Source organism: Rhincodon typus, chromosome 18 (genome assembly GCF_021869965.1).
Source record: "Rhincodon typus isolate 14 chromosome 18, sRhiTyp1.1, whole genome shotgun sequence".
In the NCBI taxonomy this organism is placed as follows: domain Eukaryota; kingdom Metazoa; phylum Chordata; class Chondrichthyes; order Orectolobiformes; family Rhincodontidae; genus Rhincodon; species Rhincodon typus.
In genome coordinates, this window is record NC_063349.1 from 29,377,857 (window position 1) to 29,395,570 (window position 17,714).

Genomic DNA, 17,714 nt, shown 5'->3' on the forward strand with positions numbered 1-17,714 from the left:
TTTTCTGAAGAAGGGACTAGGCCTGAAACGTCAGCCTTCCTGCTCCTCTGATGCTGCTTGGCCTGCTGTGTTCATCCAGCTCTACACCTTGTTATCTCGGTGTAACTAAACATTTTTTTTTGTTTGTTCTTGGGTTATGGTATCACTGGCCAGGCCAGCACTTACAGTCATAGTCATAGAAATGTACAGCATCGAGACCAACACTTCAGTCTAACTTGCCCATACTGACCAGATATCCTGAATTAATCTAGTCCCATTTGCCAGCATTCGGCACATATCCTTCTAAACCCTTTCTCTTCCTGCACCCATCCAGATACCTTTTAAATGTTGTAATTGTACCATTCTCTACCACTTCCTCTGGCAGCCCTTTATTTACGCTTGACACTGTATTCCTTTACTTTTGTACTTAAGTACCCGTGACAATAAAATCTAGTTCTAGTTCTAACCTTACTTCCATCCCTAATTGCCTTTGAGAAGGTGGTAAACTGCATTTAAACCACTGCAGTCTATGGTTGGGTAGCTATACCCAAAGAGCTGTTAGGGAGGGAATTCCTGAGCTTTGACCCAACAATCGTAAAAAAGCTATTATGCCTGTGGTGTAGCCCAAATTAAGCAAAACAACAGTGTTTTAACAAAAGCCATTCGTGAGGGTTTATTTCACTTTTGCTGAAAACTACTCGTATGCCTCAGTACTGTTGAATCCAGCTGTTCATTAGTATTTCTCAAACATTACTCTGTAGCACGTAGATAGCCTTGTCTCGGCCTTGGATTTTTCTCTTGCTCCCCTTGTAGCAGTATCATCTTCCAGTTGAGCACCTTCGGTTAATAGCCCAGCTGAAATAATCTGTAGAGTGCTGGATAAGCTTTTCTGTCATGCCACTCCATGGTAGAGTTGTTTTATGATACCGAATTAATGACATACCTCTAAACAGTATAATTCATCATTTGTCGCGATTACTTGGTTAATCTAGTTAATGTGTGATGGAACATTTTAAGAATACAGAAATAATTATAAAAGATGTTGCACAACACACAAATAGCTTCTGCAGTCCTTTCCATTTTATAGCTGAAGGGCTTTTATCCCAGTTTTAGTAAAATGGGCTCGACAGAGTTGCTCAGCTGCAGCTTTTATCTGAAGAAAATAAATATGTAGGGAGTTCGCCTTACTGTAATGTAACAGTTGACATCTCTGTATATTATATTAGCATCCCAGATGTGCTTAGAACATTAAATTCCTAGAGTACATGAAAGATGAGACCAAACTCATGCATAAATAATAAGAATTTAACAAAATTATGGTTGATTCTAAATTGTAACCATATTTTTCTCAGTCTCAACAGGTTTGTTCACGTTTTGAATCTTTTTGAAAAATGAATTGAAATTTATTACTGTAATTGATTCCATTTGTCATCAAGACTGAAAGACTGCTAGTGTATTGTTTATAGTATCTGGGGAAAATGTGTTTTCTTGAAGCTTTGTTTAAACATTTACATTTATTGTTTCTCATAGCATCAGCAGTAACCTTAATATATGTAAGGAGATTTTAATATTTTATAACAGTATTCATCAAAATTTGTCATAATGTTTACAGATAAACAGTGAAAGATTACTTTGGTCTATTCAATAGCATGAACTTAAATTTGGAGTAAATAAAACTGACAGTATTGACAAACTGCCAGGATGATGTAAAGGTAACCATTAATACTGATGCATTTCTTTGCTTGACGTGTTATATCTTTTGGCCCCAGACAGTGAGGGAACATGTTAGTTGATTCAGCAGGGAGTTAAGAATGATGTCAGACAAACCTTTCTGTATCTTAAGCTTTGGCTTGTCATTTAATTTCCAGAGCTAAGCAATGCTTGAAGTAACTTGCTTCAGAAATGTTGTAGGACGTTTCCAATCTGATAAACCAAAAAATGGTTACAATGTAATGCTTCTATTGTATCTGACTAAGCCCAGACATGAGCAACGACTTTAAGCATTGGATTGTACGGAGAAAAAAATGTAATTTTTCCATTAATCTCTCACTAGAAAAATAACTTACGTCAACCCTTTTGATCCTCGTTCTACAAATTGTCAAATAGGGCTTTATGTGCCACATACATAGTTTTGATGATTCACAATAAATGTTATTGTTACCCAAGAAATAAGGGTACTTAGAGAGCTTCAGATTCCAACTTCTCGTAATACTTCCTTTCGCAAGATTGAGTTACTTGTCTAATCTCTCAGTGTGGTGACAAGCAAGTCAACAAAGACAAATCAAATATCTTGCAACCTTCATCCTGCACTTCAGAAGCAAAGCAGCATAATCAGTTGAATCAGATCCTGGCAAAGAGCAAATTTAACAATTTCATTACTTTCAGCTGAGGTACAAATCTACAAGATACTGTAGGTAAAAAGAAAGCAAAACCCAATTTCTAATTGTATACATGTATGGCTGGGATATTTTACAGTTGTATAACGTTCCTTTGCATCACATAATGCTTCCGCAAGACATAATGTTCTTAAGCGTGGCTGTTCTGTCTTGTTATCTATCATGCTGACATACGGTCATACAGTAATACAGCATGGAAGCAGACCCTTTGGCCCAAACTAGTCCATGCTGACCATGGTGCCCACTCAACTAGTTCCAATCGCCTGCATTTGGTACACTATCCCTCTAAATCTTTCTCATCCATGTACCTATCCAAATTTTTTTTTAAATGTTGCTATTGTACCTGCCTCAACCACTTTCTCCAGCATCCCATTCCATATGCACACCACTCTCTGCGTGAAGAAGTTGCCCCTCAGTTCCTTCTTAAATCTATCCTCTTTCACCTTAAACCTACACCTTCTAGTTTTCAATTCCTCATCCCTCGGAAAAGGACTTATATGCATTCATCCCATCTGTGCCCCTCATGATTTTATATACCTCAATAAGGTTACCCCTCATTCTCTTATGTTCTAAGGAATAAAGTCTTACCCTGGCCAACCTCTTCCTATAAGTCAGGCTTACTAATCCTGGCAACATCCTTGTAAATCTTCATTGCACACTTTCCAGTTTAACCATGTCTTTCTTGTAACACGGCGACCAAAAACTATACACAATACTCCAAGTGCGGCCTCACCAACGACTTATACTACTGTAACATAACATCCCAGCTCCCACACTCAGTGCCTCGACGAATGAGGGCCAGTGTGCTAAATGCCTTCTTCACCACCCTGTCCAACTGTGATGCCACTTTCAACGAACAATGTACTTGTATTTCTAGGGCCCTCTGTTCGACAGCACTCCTCAGGACCTTACCATTTACTGTATAAGTCCTACCACGGTTTGACTTTCCAAAATGCAACACCTCACACCTCAAATTGCATTTGCCAATCCTCCTCCCACTTCCCCATCTGATCAAGTGTCTTCTAATTTTTGATAGCTTTCTTCACTATCGACGATACCTCCTAATTTTGTATCATCCACAAACTTACTAATCATGCCTTGTGCATTCACGTCCAGATCATTTACGTAAATAACAAATAACAAAGGTCCCAACACCGATCCCTGTAGCACACCCTAGTGACAGGCCTGCAGTCTGAGGAACAGCCTTCAACCATCACCCTCTGCTCCCTACCACTGAGCCAATTTTGAATCCAATTAGCTAGCTTTCCCTGGTTCCCATGCGACATAACTTTCATGACTAGCCTGTTGTGCGCATCCTTGTCAAAGGCCTTACTAAAGTCCATATAGACAACATCTGCTGCCCTACCATCATCCATCATCTTGGTTACCCCTTCGGAAAACTCTAAAAGATTTGTCAGACATGACTTCCTGTGTACAAATCCATGCTGACTGTCCCTAATCAGACCTTGACTATCCAAATGTCCCAACCCTCAGTATCCTCTCCAATAACTTGCCCAAAACTGATGTTAGGCTCACTGGCCTGTAGTTCCCTGGTTTGTCTTTGCTAATGGGACAACATTAGCCAACTTCCAGTCTTCTGGAACTACTTCATCGCTAAAGCTGAAGCAAAAATCTCTGCAAGGGCCTCTGCAATTTCTTCCCTAGCCTGCCACAACAAATAGAAGATGGACTTGATCAGGCTCAGGGGATTTATCCACCTTAATGCACTTTAAGGCTGCAAACACCTCTTCTCTGATAATGTAAACACTGAGGAGAAATATTCATTAAAAGTCTTCCCCCATCTCCTGTCGCTCCACACATAGATGGCCATGCTGATCTTTAAGGGGACCTATTCTTTCCCTAGCCAACCTTTTATTCTTAATATAGCTATAAAACCTCTTGGGATTATCTTTAACCTTATCTGCCAGGTCAATCTCATACGCTCTTTTTCCTCTTCTGACTTCTCTCTTAAGTTTGTTCCTTCTTCTTTTTCCTGACCAGAGCCTCAATATCCCTCATCAGCCAGGAATCCTTAAACCTGCCAACTTTTCCCTTCACCCTAACAAGGACTGTCCCTGGACTCTTGATATCATACTTTAAAAAGCCTTCCGTTTGCCAGTCGTTCCTTTTCCTTCAAATAGACTCACCCAGTCGACCTCTGCTAAATCCTGCTTAATGGCTCCAAAATTGGCCGTGCTTCAGTTTAGCACCTTAACCTGTGGACCTCTCCCATCTTTCTCCATAATTATGTTAAAACTGAGAGAGTTATGGTCACTGGACCCAAAGTGCTCTCCGACTGACACTTCAGTCATTTGCCTGACCTTGTTTCCTAAGAGGAGGTCCAGTTTTGCACCTTCCTGAATAAGGCCCTCTACATTATCAATTTAGAAAACTTTCTTGGACACATTTGACAAATTCTACCCCGTCCGGGTCTTTTACACTCCGAGTGGCCCAGTCAATACAGGGGAAATTAAAATCTCCAACCAAAAGTACTCCATTATTCCTACAGGTATCTGCAGTCTTTCTATACATCTGCTCCTCTAGTACCTGTTGGCTATTTGGGGGTCAATAATACAGTCCCAATAGAGTCACCATCCCTTCTTGTTTCTAAGTTCTAACCATATGGTCTTATTTGATGACCCCTTAAGAATATCCTTTCTGAGCACTGTTGTTATGTCTTCCCTTATCATAAGGGCAACTCCTCCTCCTTGCTTACTTGTACTTCTGTCGTGCCTATAGCTTCTGTATTCTGGAACATTGAGCTACCTGTCCTGCCCTTCTCTCAGGCATGTTTCTGTTGTGGCTATAATATCCCAGTCCCCAGACCCCAGACCCAATCCATGCTCTGAGCTCATCTGCCTTACCAGTCAGGCCTCATGCGTTGAAATAAATGCACTTTAAACCGAAAGTCTTTTCCCTCTCTTTACTGTGCCCCTGACTATCCTGAATAGTATACTTCCTCTGGATGGCTAATGTGTTTTTCCCTGACTTCTCAATGGCCCCTCTCTTATTCACAGTCTCACCCCCCCTGCTGAACAAGTTTAAAACCCTCCCAGGTACCATTCGCAAATCTCCTCACGAGGATATCAGACTCCCTCCGGTGCAAGTGCAACCTGTCCCTCTTGTACAGGTCACCTCTACCCCAGAAGCGATCCCAATGATCCAAGAACTGAAAACCCTGCCCCCTACACCAGCTCCTCAGCCATGTATTCATTTGGCCTATCTTTCTATTTCTATCCTCTCTGGCGTGTGGCACCGGGAGTAATCCGGAGATCATTACCCTTGAGGTCCTGTTTTTTAACTTAACTAACTCACTATATTAATTTTGCAGGACCCCTTGCCTTTGTCTACCGATGTCATTTGTACTGATGTGCACAATGACCTCTGGCTGTTCACCCTCCCCCTGCAGAATGTTCTGTAACAGCTCAGAGACATCCTTGACCTGGCACCCAGGTGGCAACACACCATCCTGGTGTCTCTTCTGCGGCCATAGAATCTCCTGTTGGTCCCCCTCACAACTGAGTCTCCTATGAGTATCACTCTGTCTGACTGTACCCCTTCCCTCTGAGCCGGTCACAGTGCCACTGACCTGACTGCTGCTGCTAGCCCCTGAAAGGTCATCCTCCACAACAGGACCCAAAGCAGTATATCTGTTATTGAGGGAATGGCCACTTGGCAACTCTGCACTATCTGCCTTCCTCCTTTGCCTCTTCTGGTGATCACCCAGCTACCTGCAGCCTGCAACTTAGAAGTGACCACTTCACTGTAGTTCTTATCAATGATGTTCTCTGCACCCCGGATGATCCTGAATGCATCCAGCTCCAGTTCCCTAACACAGTCTGTCAGGAGCTGCAGCCGGGTGCACTTCTCTCAGCTGTAGCCAGCAGGGACACCGGAAGTCTCCCTGATCTCCACATCCTGCAAGAGGAGCATGCCACTGCCCTAACTGCCAAGCCCACTGCCTTCAGTCCAGAAAGTAGAGTGAAAGAGCCCTTACCTGCTCCCCTGCGCAGCCTACTCACTCCTAAACCTCTTGAACAAAGGCCTCAGCACTTCCAATCTAACACTGGCCCACTCTTTTAATGCTGCTCCCTTGTACACCTCACAGAGTCCCTTGTTTTTTGGTCAGAGGAGGAGGGAGGGTGGGAAACACCAATGTAGTGTTTCAGGTTTAACCAACCTTGACACCAGGTTCTCTCTGACCTGCTGCACAGTTGTGATGACTGTGGCGATGTCTCCTGGAATTCTGCTGTGATGACTCTCAGCCACCCTCTGATTCGACGTGTTGAAATGTGAATTCGAATGATCAGTTCCTTTAAAATGCAGCTTCTGTATCTGTACCACTGTTGTAGGTTCTTTACCCAGAAGGTGAAGTTGCAAGCTAACAGCATATGTCCACAAACAAAATGCTGAATTCATAGTGTATTTTCTGTCTCAAGTGTAAAATCGCTGGTTCTGCAATTAACTCTGTCAAATTCTTATTCCTGGGAGTTGCTCTTGACAGGGATTAATGATTATTGAGAGTTTCTGGGTGATGACCAACTTTCCTACCTGACTGAAAGACGTTTCATATTTGTGGCACCGTTGAGAGAAGGAAAATCACATGGTGCCATTATTTTTTTCTGACTTTATCTGAGATTTACTTATGGTATACAAGCATTTTGTTTTGCAATAGGACTTTTTAACAGCTGTGGCTAACTTGAATTTGGCTCGGTACTATAGGAATTGTTAATCTTTATGATTTGTCCAACTAATCCCATGACTGCAATTATTCAGTTTAAATTCTGATTACTTCCTCTCTGACCATTGAACTTGTTTGTCCAGATTCTTTTGGATTATTGTGGTACAAGCAGAGCTACCTTGCTCAGTGTGTTATGGACCAAACCAAACCCCCTCAAAATATATGAAGAAGGTAGCCTAGACCCTAACGTTTTCTTATTTTAAAGGTAAGTATAAGGCATTACGTTCCAGATGCAATTCAGTTGGTCAAACTATCGATTTTAAGGAAAACAAATTTTATTTTTTCACAATAGTTAAAATGCAGACAAAATAAAAGAATTGGCTTAACTGTAATTCTTATCGAAATGCTTAACTATATATAAAAAAACTACAACTAATTAACTGTTCCAATATAGTTACATTCCATAAACATACCCTTGGCAAAGGCAAGTTCAGTAAAATAGATTGTCTCACATGCAATTACAGCAGGGGGAAGAGACCTCCAGATTTTAGCTGTAACAGAGAGAGAAAGATCTTCCACATCCAGCTTCAAGACCCCAGCAACTGCAGAAAGCTAAAACTTAAAAATCCTGGTTTTGTGGGGTTTTGACCCCAAACATTCAGTGTGCTTTTATTGTTCCAACTTTATAAAAAAACTAAGGCCTGACAAGCTGTTTACTTTATTGGCTTTGAGCAGATCATTCACATCTCTGTCTCAACCTTCATAAAAGAAAAACCAGGACAAAATGCACCTCTTAAAGCTGTAGTATCATCACAATGCTAACGCCTCAACCAATGCAAGTCAGCTTACAGACCAGTCAGACCCTTTTCTCCAGTGGGATGAAATGCTGCCATTTTATTACAATTTGTCATTCTTGTCCTGATGAGTGCAAGATATACAGCTTTGGAAACATGCCTCTCTTTGCAGCAAGATTTTACCTTCATCAACCTCACCAAGGCATTAGAAAATGTGAATAAGAGTAGTCCATTTAAACTGCTGAAGAAAATTGACTATGATACAAATCTATCCTACGTGATTCCTTCTTTCAAGGACAAAGTGTGTATAAGGCCAGCTCTGATGGTGCAACATCAGAAACAGAATGATAGAAGTGTTGAAGTGAAGAAGGAGACCGAACCGATTAGATCTGCAGTGGGGTCAGACAGGGTTGTGTTATTGGCACCAACATTCTTTCGCATTTCCTTCTGTTATGTTGCTGTTATATGTCTTTAGTTCATCCATAGTGAGTCTCTACATATATTCCAGTTCCCCCCGCAACCCAACACCCCAAAGCCTCTTCAGCGCGATGTTCAAGGGTGAAGACACCACATAAGCATTTCGTACTGAAAGATGCCTTAATTGACAAATGGGCAATCTCTCCCAAACCTTCGTGTTCCGTTTCAGCTTCTGTAGTAGAAACACAAATGTCATGATTCATGAGGTTGCCATACCACCATTACCTAGGATTGCTAAAGTCAGTACAGCTGTTACCTCCAAGCTGAGTAAGAGAGAGTTGTAAAAGAGAAACTTGACTGGGAACAGCAAACTGAGAGTCCATCAAACCTGCATCCTCAGCATTCTCCACTCCAGCGGTGACACCTGGATAACATATGTTAAGCAGGAAAGAAGACTGACCAGTTTCCACCTCTACTGTCTCAGATACATTCTTGACATCCCTTGGCAAGACACATTCAGCAGCTCAGTTTTCTTGGACCATGTTAATTCCATCAGCATGCACACATTTCTAAAGTAACAAAATTAATATTGGTTCAGCCACAGTCATCGATCAAATGCCAACCATAAACCTAAAGACCTTCTGTACAATGAACGGTCCCTTGGTCATTACTGCAGGGAAATATAAGGACAGTGGACACTGGCACCTGCGAAAGTCACTAACAGCCCTTCTGGAGGCTGACTGTTTAGGAGGGTCATTGGAAGAGCCAAGGAGAAACTGAAAGCAGAGCCCCCTGGGAGTAAGCTCCAGAGAAAACAAGGCCAGTGAATCCTGAGATAACAGAGTGTGGAGCTGGAAGAACACAGCAGGCCAGGCAGCATCAGAGGAGTGGGAAAGTTGACATTTCGAGTCGGGACTCTTCTTCAGAAAACATTTCTGAAGAACGGTCCCGACCCGAAACGTCAGCTTTTCTGTTCCTCTGATGCTGCCTGGCCTGCTGTGTTCCGCCGGCTCCACACTCTGTTATCTCTGACTCCAGCATAGGCACTTCTTACTATCTTACAATGACTGCACTGAGAAGGTTCAGGATTCAATGTAGTAGATATTGCTATGCTAAATTGCAGCTTCTGAGTCATATCAGGCATTGTTTATCACACAATTGATGTCCACCAGATGAAAGGCTGTTGAAGAGAAGGACAAAAGAGATATTTATTTTGTTTTGTCCAACTTGTCCTGGTCCAGAAGAATATTGTAAAGAAAACATTATAAAACCTATCTCAATAAGCATGTTCATTATGACAATGATATTTTTAACTTCCAAGTTATTTATAAATGTTTGTAAAATAAAATGGCACCAAAACCAATCACAGGCTGTGCTGGCTATCAATTTATACTCTTCCATGCATCACCTTTTCTGTTGACTTTTCCATTTAACCTGTCTTGTGAGTCAGTCTGTGTATGAAACATATCAATGACTTCTTATAATCTGAAACAAATGCAGCTTGGCCTTTATCTTGGGTTTGCCTCCCTGAGAGTGGGACACAGTAATAAACCACTATTGACACAAGACTGTCAAAAAATGGCTGAAGATGAAACCCTAGCAGACGATGAGTTACTAACCTGCTTTCAGGCACAACATACATGCTATTCCTTACCATGGTATACTTTATCAAATCCTTTGTGTCACGGTTTGGAATGCAATACTTGGTTCTAGTTGCCAGGTCCAAAAAAGCTATGAAATGCATTTGCATATGTTTTGTGTGATTCGTGTGTAAGTTTATGATTAATAAGTAATGTTAATTCCTCAACTAAACTGATGGATGCAAAGATCTCTAAGAAGTCTGGGACTTTTTTTTAGGTGATAGGGAGAATTTGTTTTATCAAAAGTATCAATTCCTTTCTCTTTCTGAAATGCTAAACTATTTCACTGAGTTCCAGTCCCCACATATCAGAGAAGTTTCAATTTTTGGGCTGCGTTTTTCATGAACAGACTTGTGAACTGCTGACTTAAACAGAATATGTTGCTACAAAGCTTGAATTTTAAGACATTTCCTCAAAAATAAGTAAAATATTGGTGCATTATTGCAAATCAATAGTCAACTTGTCACACATACATCTGTTCACTGATTGATCTGCTTGTGTTTTAGTAAAACAGTAAAATCTCCAAGTCTAAAAAGTATTATGGATATCTGCAAACAGAATATCTACCTGAAGTTCACCAAATGATTATCGCAGACTTGTATTGTTAGCATCCCAAAACTTTACTACAACTCTGAAATATTTTAGAGATGTTATTTATGTCAAACATTAGGGCCTACTCACCACAACCTGATGTCAAGTATAAAATCACAGGATAAAATTCAGTGATTGAAATTCATTATTAAGTGAAGCATGTCCCATGGATACCTGTAACAATAAATGAAACAGCTATAGCCTGTTAGCAAAGAATTATACTTTCCATTTATCTGGAGATGCTGGTGTTGGACCGTGATGGACAAAGTCAGAAGTCACATGATGCCAGTGCTGCTGCTTTGTCAGGTGAAGTGACTTCTGATTTTGACCTTCCATTTGGATTACTGTTTGCGTGTGAAATATCATACCTTGTGTAACATTAAATAACGTACCCAAAAAGCTATAGCAGGAATAGTTGAACCTGATGTTTCAGAATAGGTAACTTACACTTCTGATTGTTTTTGTCAGGAGGAGAAACTTTGAGATTGGAGACAATCATGGAGTGGTGGAAAGAGAAGAATGCGGACTTCTGCTCCCGCCTGATAATTGTTTTAGACTCTGAGAATGCACTTCCATGGATTAAAGATGTAAGAAGACTCAGTGAAACTTTCATTGCTGTGCAAGGTGCAAAACTGGCCAAAGAAGTCAATATTGAAGAAGCGGATCCTCCTCAACTAGGTGACTTTACTAAAGACTGGGTGGAATATAACTGCAACCTTGACAACAACATTAGCTGGTCAGATAAAGGAAGAACAATAATGGCTGATTATGGTATATCAAAATCATGGAGTGATTACACCCTTCACTTACCAACAGGAAATGATGTTGCCAAGCATTGGATGATTTACTTCCCTCGTATTACTTATCCTCTGATTCACTTGGCAGACTGGTGTGGGAGGCTGAACCTGTTCTGGATGTGTAATGTTTGCTTTAGATGTTTCAAAAGGTTGAAGATGAGGTGGTTCCCACCCACAGTCCTGGATACAGGACAAGGGTTCAAACTTGTGAAGTCATGACATTGTCTTTAATGTCAAATACTTAGGACTTTGTATTGCACTTACAGGAATCCTTCCAAAGATTTTGGTGTAACTGTCTGTATGAAGGTTAATGGGCTACAGTTGCTGAAAAGTTACTGATTTATCCCAAGCTTGCATTTCTTAAACTCAACAGATTTCAGGGTTCATCAGGGCTTAATACCATTTTTTTTTAAGCTGTATATATGTGTTGTTACATACTGCAATATTTCTTACGTGGTTTCGCAAAGTATACACAAGCAATTACTGCAATGAGATGGTGACCGTTACAGCACTCTGTAGTGCACAGAGTTCAAATTGACAAGCGTAACTAATGTTTTGACACAAATTAAAATGGAAAATAATGCATATTAGTTAAAATATTACCACCAGAGCAGAAAAAGGGAATGTGGCAACCAAATGTTGAGCATGCTAAACAATAGAGTTTTGGTTTCAGAAAATATACTTTATGAAAGTTTTTTTTTAAAAAGAAATGTTCAAAAGCCTAGACTGCGGAATATTCCTTAAATTTGATAGTCCAATTTAATATTGTTACTTGCTCTCAATTGACCTTCTTTATACAGCATCATCACATCGGAGACAAACTTGAGGATTGCAGTAGTGTTTATACAAGACCAGGGCAAGCTATGACATATCATCAACCTTAATTGCCCCAGTGAAAATTACTTCAACCTTTGGTTCATCTGTTGAAAGGTTTGCTGATATTCTAAAACTTTGCGACTTTAATACTTAGATACATTCTTCACCAATGGTATTGGCCTTTTGTTTAAGATTAGGGTGGATTTTTTTTTGCAAAGTTATGCCGTCCAACAAAGCAATTCATTTAGTAGTTGCGAGCCAAGTTAAATTGTTACTATTCAGTTTAAGGTGATCTATGCTAAATTAGGCTTTTAACTAAGGAATTGAAGAAAATCCCACTAGTTGCCAGAATTTCCTTATCTGCCACAATCGTAACTCTGGAGGTTTCTTAATTCATATGCAATGACACATGGTTGTTACTGAGTTCAATATGAAAACGTTATGTTGCGCATCACAATGGATTGCAAATGAAAATGGAGGCATTCTTTTAAAGCCACCTGCTGTGTGTATCGTTTGTACAAACTGTCAAAATAAATTTTATTTCTAGTAATTTTCTAAAATCTTTCTAATTGCACTTATTTGCATGTAATAAGTCGAAACAATGCATTTTTGCATTATATATTTTCTGTTGTGATGAATTGATTTCGGTTCTATCTCATCTTATATTATTTTGACATTTATATACATTTTCCTTGTTCGCATGCACATTATTTTACTGTTTAAGAATTTATTTTTGTTATGTAGATGCAGTTTTGTTACAGTGCTATCATATTTTTACTTTTTGTTCTATAATTCCGTATAAAATCAATCAATAAACACCATATTTGCTTCACTTTTTGCTGTAAAGATCCAATAACTTTAAGTTATCCATTTTATTTATGGATCTGCTTATATCTCCCTAAACTACTATACATGATCTATGATCTGTGATTACAGTTTTGCTTTAATGCACTACTTTAGAGCTTGCTTTGCAGTACCAAAGGATTAGATCCAGAGAAAAGGAATGGAATATAACATTTGAACAATGAAGTTGTTTATTTCATTGTGTAGTATTTTAAATGACTCCAATTATTTTTAAGATTTTAATAATGTTCATTCTCTTCTGTGTGGGTAATTGAATTTGTCAATTTTTGTCAAATCACATGCACGAGGCATGATGGGCTGTTGTAAAAGTGCTGTCTAAATGCAAGTTGCTATTAATTTTTTTCCCCATCCGTTCTTTCTTGAAATTGATGCTGTAATTGCCAGTGTACATCTGAACTGCAGGGGTCACAAGAGCATATGCTGATTCAATTTACAGTGCGTGCTCTGACTGCCATTCTTCCAAAACCCACAGAGACAAAGTGAAGCAATACCATTTCCTTACTCTACCATAAATTTTGTTTTTGTTCTGGTAAAAATCTGTTAATATTTCCACATTGTATGTAATCAAAGGAAACAATCTACAGATATTTTGACCATGTGTTAGTCACTTGGATTAATATGTCAATTTCTCCAAATATCTTTGTGGAAGGAAATATTTAATTAGAACATAGAACATAGAACATTACAGCGCAGTACAGGCCCTTCGGCCCTCGATGTTGCGCCGACCTGTGAAACCAATCTGAAGCCTATCTAACCTACACTATTCCATTATCATCCATATGTTCATCCAATGACCATTTAAATGCTCTTAAAGTTGGCGAGTCTACTACTTTTGCAGGCAGGGCATTCCACACCCTTACTACTCTGAGTAAAGAACCTACCTCTGACATCTGTCCTATATCTATCACCCTTCAATTTAAAGCTATGTCCCCTCGTGCTAGCCATCATCATCTGAGGAAAAAGGCTCCCACTGTCCACCCTATCTAATCCTCTGATCATCTTGTATGTCTCTATTAAGTCACCTCTTAACCTTCTTCTCTCTAACAAAAACAGCCTCAAGTCCCTCAGCCTTTCCTCATAAGACCTTCCCTCCATACCAGGCAACATCCTGGTAAATCTCCTCTGCACTCTTTCCAATGCTTCCACATCCTTCCTATAGTGCGGTGACCAGAACTGTAGGCAATACTCCAAGTGCGGCCGCACCAGAGTTTTGTACAGCTGCAACGTGACCTCATGGCTCCAAAACTCAATCCCTCTACCAATAAAACCTAACACACCATACGCCTTCCTAACAACCCTATCAACCTGGGTGGCAACTTTCAGTGATCTATGCACATGGACACCGAGATCTCTCTGCTCATCCACACTATCAAGAATCTTATCATTAGCCCAGTAATCTGTATTCGTGTTACTCTTTCCAAAGTGAATCACCTCACTTCTCTGCATTAAACTCCATTTGCCACCTCTCAGCCCAGCTCTGCAGCTTATCTATGTCCCTCTGTAACCTGCAACATCCTTCCGCACTATCGACAACTCCACCGATTTTGGTGTCATCCGCAAATTTACTAACCCATCCTTCTACGCCTACATCCAGGTCATTTATAAAAATGACAAACAGCAGTGGCCCCAAAACAGACCCTTGAGGTACACCACTAGTAACTGAACTCCAGGATGAACATTTCCCATCAACCACCACCCTCTGTCTTCTTACAGCTAGCCAATTTCTGATCCAAACCGCTAAATCACCCTCAATCCCATGCCTCCGTATTTTCTGCAATAACCTTATCAAACGCTTTACTGAAATCCATATACACCACATCAACCGCTTTAGCCTCATCCACCTGTTTGGTCACCTTCTCAAAGAACTCAATAAGGTTTGTGAGGCACGACCTAGCCTTCACAAAACCGTGTTGACTATCCCTAATCAAATTTTTCCTTTCTAGATGATTATAAATCCTATCTCTTATAATCCTTTCCAACACTTTACCCACAACCGAAGTAAGGCTCACTGGTCTATAATTACCAGGCTTGTCTCTACTCCCCTTCTTGAACAAGGGGACAACATTTGCTAGTCTCCAGTCTTCTGGCACTATTCCTGTATTCCAGTTCTGTTGACTCAACACTTGGATGTTAATGAGCATAAACCCACAATCCTTTACTCTTGGGTCTGAGTTAAGGGGCATCCTAAATGCTGACTAGGTGGAAGAATTGTTAGGGCACCAAAGTGATTGTTCATGACAATGATTTTTGGAAACAAGAGGGAGACAATAGAACAGAACGGCAAAGATTTCCAGAGTGCAGGAGTATTGTGACTGAACAAGTAACTGCTCATAAATAGAAACAAAACACTGGAAGTACTTAGCTGGTTAAGTTGCTTCTGTGATGGGTGAAACAATTAGCTTTTTGGTCAACGACTTTTCATCAGGACTCTAAATACTTCCAGTATCTTCTGTTTTTATTTCAAAACTCTCAGCAACATTTTCGCTGCCAATAGTGGAGCAGAAAGCAAAAGTAGCCCAATGTTGAAATTTGCAAATGAGGCACTTACTAAAAGTCTGGATGAGGTTTTGACTTTTTATACTTCCCTTTGTTGGAACACCACACTGCAACTATATAGTTTGAAGCCCAATAAAGGGTAGATGGGAGATAAACATTTGCCCTTAGGTCAATAACCAGGAGACATAGATTTTTTTTTATTCACTTGTGGGTGGTGGGTGCGTCTGGCCAGACTGGCATTTATTGTTCCTCTCTAGTTGCTCTTGAGAAGATGGTGATGAGCTGCCTTTTTGAACCGCTGCAGTCCATATTGCTGTAGGTAGACCCACAATGCCATTAGAGAGGGAGTTTCAGGATTTTTATCCCGTGCTGGTCATTGAAAGCTATTCAATTACAGATTTCCACCTCTGTTCGTAAATGTACCTAGTGTCCCAAAACAGACATTATCCAGGATTACAAAAGCAAAATACTACTGTTGCTAGAAATCTGAAATGGAGAAAATTATGGGAATATTCAGCAAGTCTGTCATTATTTGTGGGGAGAGAAATAGAAATAACATTTCACGTTGATGACATTGAGGATTAACCAGGATTAATCGGTTAGCAAAGCTATTTGATTAACCTCTGTATACTTTTAAACAAAGAAATTAAGATAGTTAATTATACCTTAAATGGGACTCTAATAATCTCTGAAAATATTAAAATATGAATTCGTAAATAATATAGAGGTCAATTTTATCCATTGTGCAAAGAAAATTATAGTTCAGTTTATGTGCTACATTCAGACTAGCATATTAAAAGCAGACCTCTTTATAGAACCATGCAATCCAGGTTTCTGTTCATCTCAGATAACACTTTTTCTGCACAAAATTAATTTAAATAAGTATAAACTATATTCTTAAGTAGCAAATATACTTTTGTACATCAAACTTTTGATTTGATTATATAAAAAAGGTACTTTATAATGTTTGCCTTTTGAACTCTGGAGAAAATAGTTCCCAACTAAATTTCATCTTCTATGACTATAAAGAAGTTGCAAAGTCAAAATTTGTGTTTTTATTTCTAGGCCTGTTTTTACACATGGATATCACCTTGTAAGCCATTAGTATATAACATTACTAGTTAAAACTCTAATCCCCTTGTAAAACTCCCCTTATGCACGCGCGTGCGTGCACACACACACACACAAGCAAACAGGGTAAAATATGTTATTGGGCAAGGGGGAGAACTGGGAAGACAGTTCAGTAGTCTTTGTTCCCAGGTTTTACTATTGAGTCATTATGCTAACTCTTCTACTGGTCAGCATATTTCTTCAGTCATCTTTCCCTGGATGCTTCCATTATTTGGTAAGAGACACAAATGGTTGGTTCTATTATAACAAGTCTGAGTTATTGGTTAAAAATAGGTTGCAACAACTTTTGCAGGAAAAATAAACTGGTTTTCTTCAGGATTAAAATCATTTTCATTGCAAAGAACAGAGAGATTGTTCCTGATCTGGGAAAGAGCTGAATGCTTCTCTCTGTCCGTAACTTGTTCACAGCTCCAAGCTGTTCAGTTACCTAATAACCAATTGCACAGTTGTTGGCAGGCAAAAGTGTATATGCCATCAATAAATGCTGACTAGTCCATAGACCAATCAATTTTTTGTTGCCAACAATACTGCATCCATATACCCTCTCAGTTCCAGATCATCTGCACCTCAAATTTCAATTACTGCTAATTCAAGCATGTTTACAAAATGCTTAACAGTAGTGTCAGATTTCTTGCTTTCGAAACAAATAGCCACCCTTTCACCCTTGATTGAAACAGCTCTTCTCATTTCAGTTCACAGTTAAGAAAAAGCAAAATAAAGACACAGTCCTTACACTTGCTTTAATTTACCCTCATAAATGTATAAGAAAATGCTGATTATAGAATATTATGAATAGTATTATAGCAGTGAATTTGAACATCAAACTTTATCTGCTAATTGGATACAAATTGAAGTCAAGAGTACTACAGTAAGGAGAATGACTACCTTTTTCTGGGGACCTTCTGGATTTTTTCAGTTACACTGTCTTGTGATAGGAGTAGGAACAGATTTCTCAACACTGGATTAACTACCTTAGTACCTTGAACGTGTGGAAAATGTCCAAGTATGTTGACATTGGGGAATTGGAAGGCGTAGTTGGGTGCCTACACCCAGCATTGTAACTGGAATGTGGAGTATGTTCCAGTCACTGAGGTTCAGGCTAAAGCATGGAG

At 39.7% G+C, this 17,714-nt stretch overlaps 1 protein-coding gene across 9 annotated transcripts in view; it reads left to right on the top strand.

Moving 5' to 3' along the window:
- The window catches only part of tmem168b (transmembrane protein 168b), a 41,409-nt gene extending 28,738 nt beyond the window's left edge, over positions 1-12,671 (top strand). For 6 of the 9 annotated variants that reach the window (XM_048607412.1, XM_048607407.1, XM_048607405.1 and 3 more), the window contains one exon: positions 10,967-12,671. In XM_048607412.1, coding sequence (XP_048463369.1) covers positions 10,967-11,514 — 548 coding nt within the window. In that variant the 3' untranslated portion in view covers positions 11,515-12,671. Of the gene's footprint in view, positions 1-7,199; positions 7,317-10,966 lie in introns of those variants that run through there. The other 3 variants (XR_007264031.1, XM_048607411.1, XR_007264030.1) reach the window with 2 other exon arrangements.
- The last annotated feature ends 5,043 nt before the right edge of the window (positions 12,672-17,714 follow it).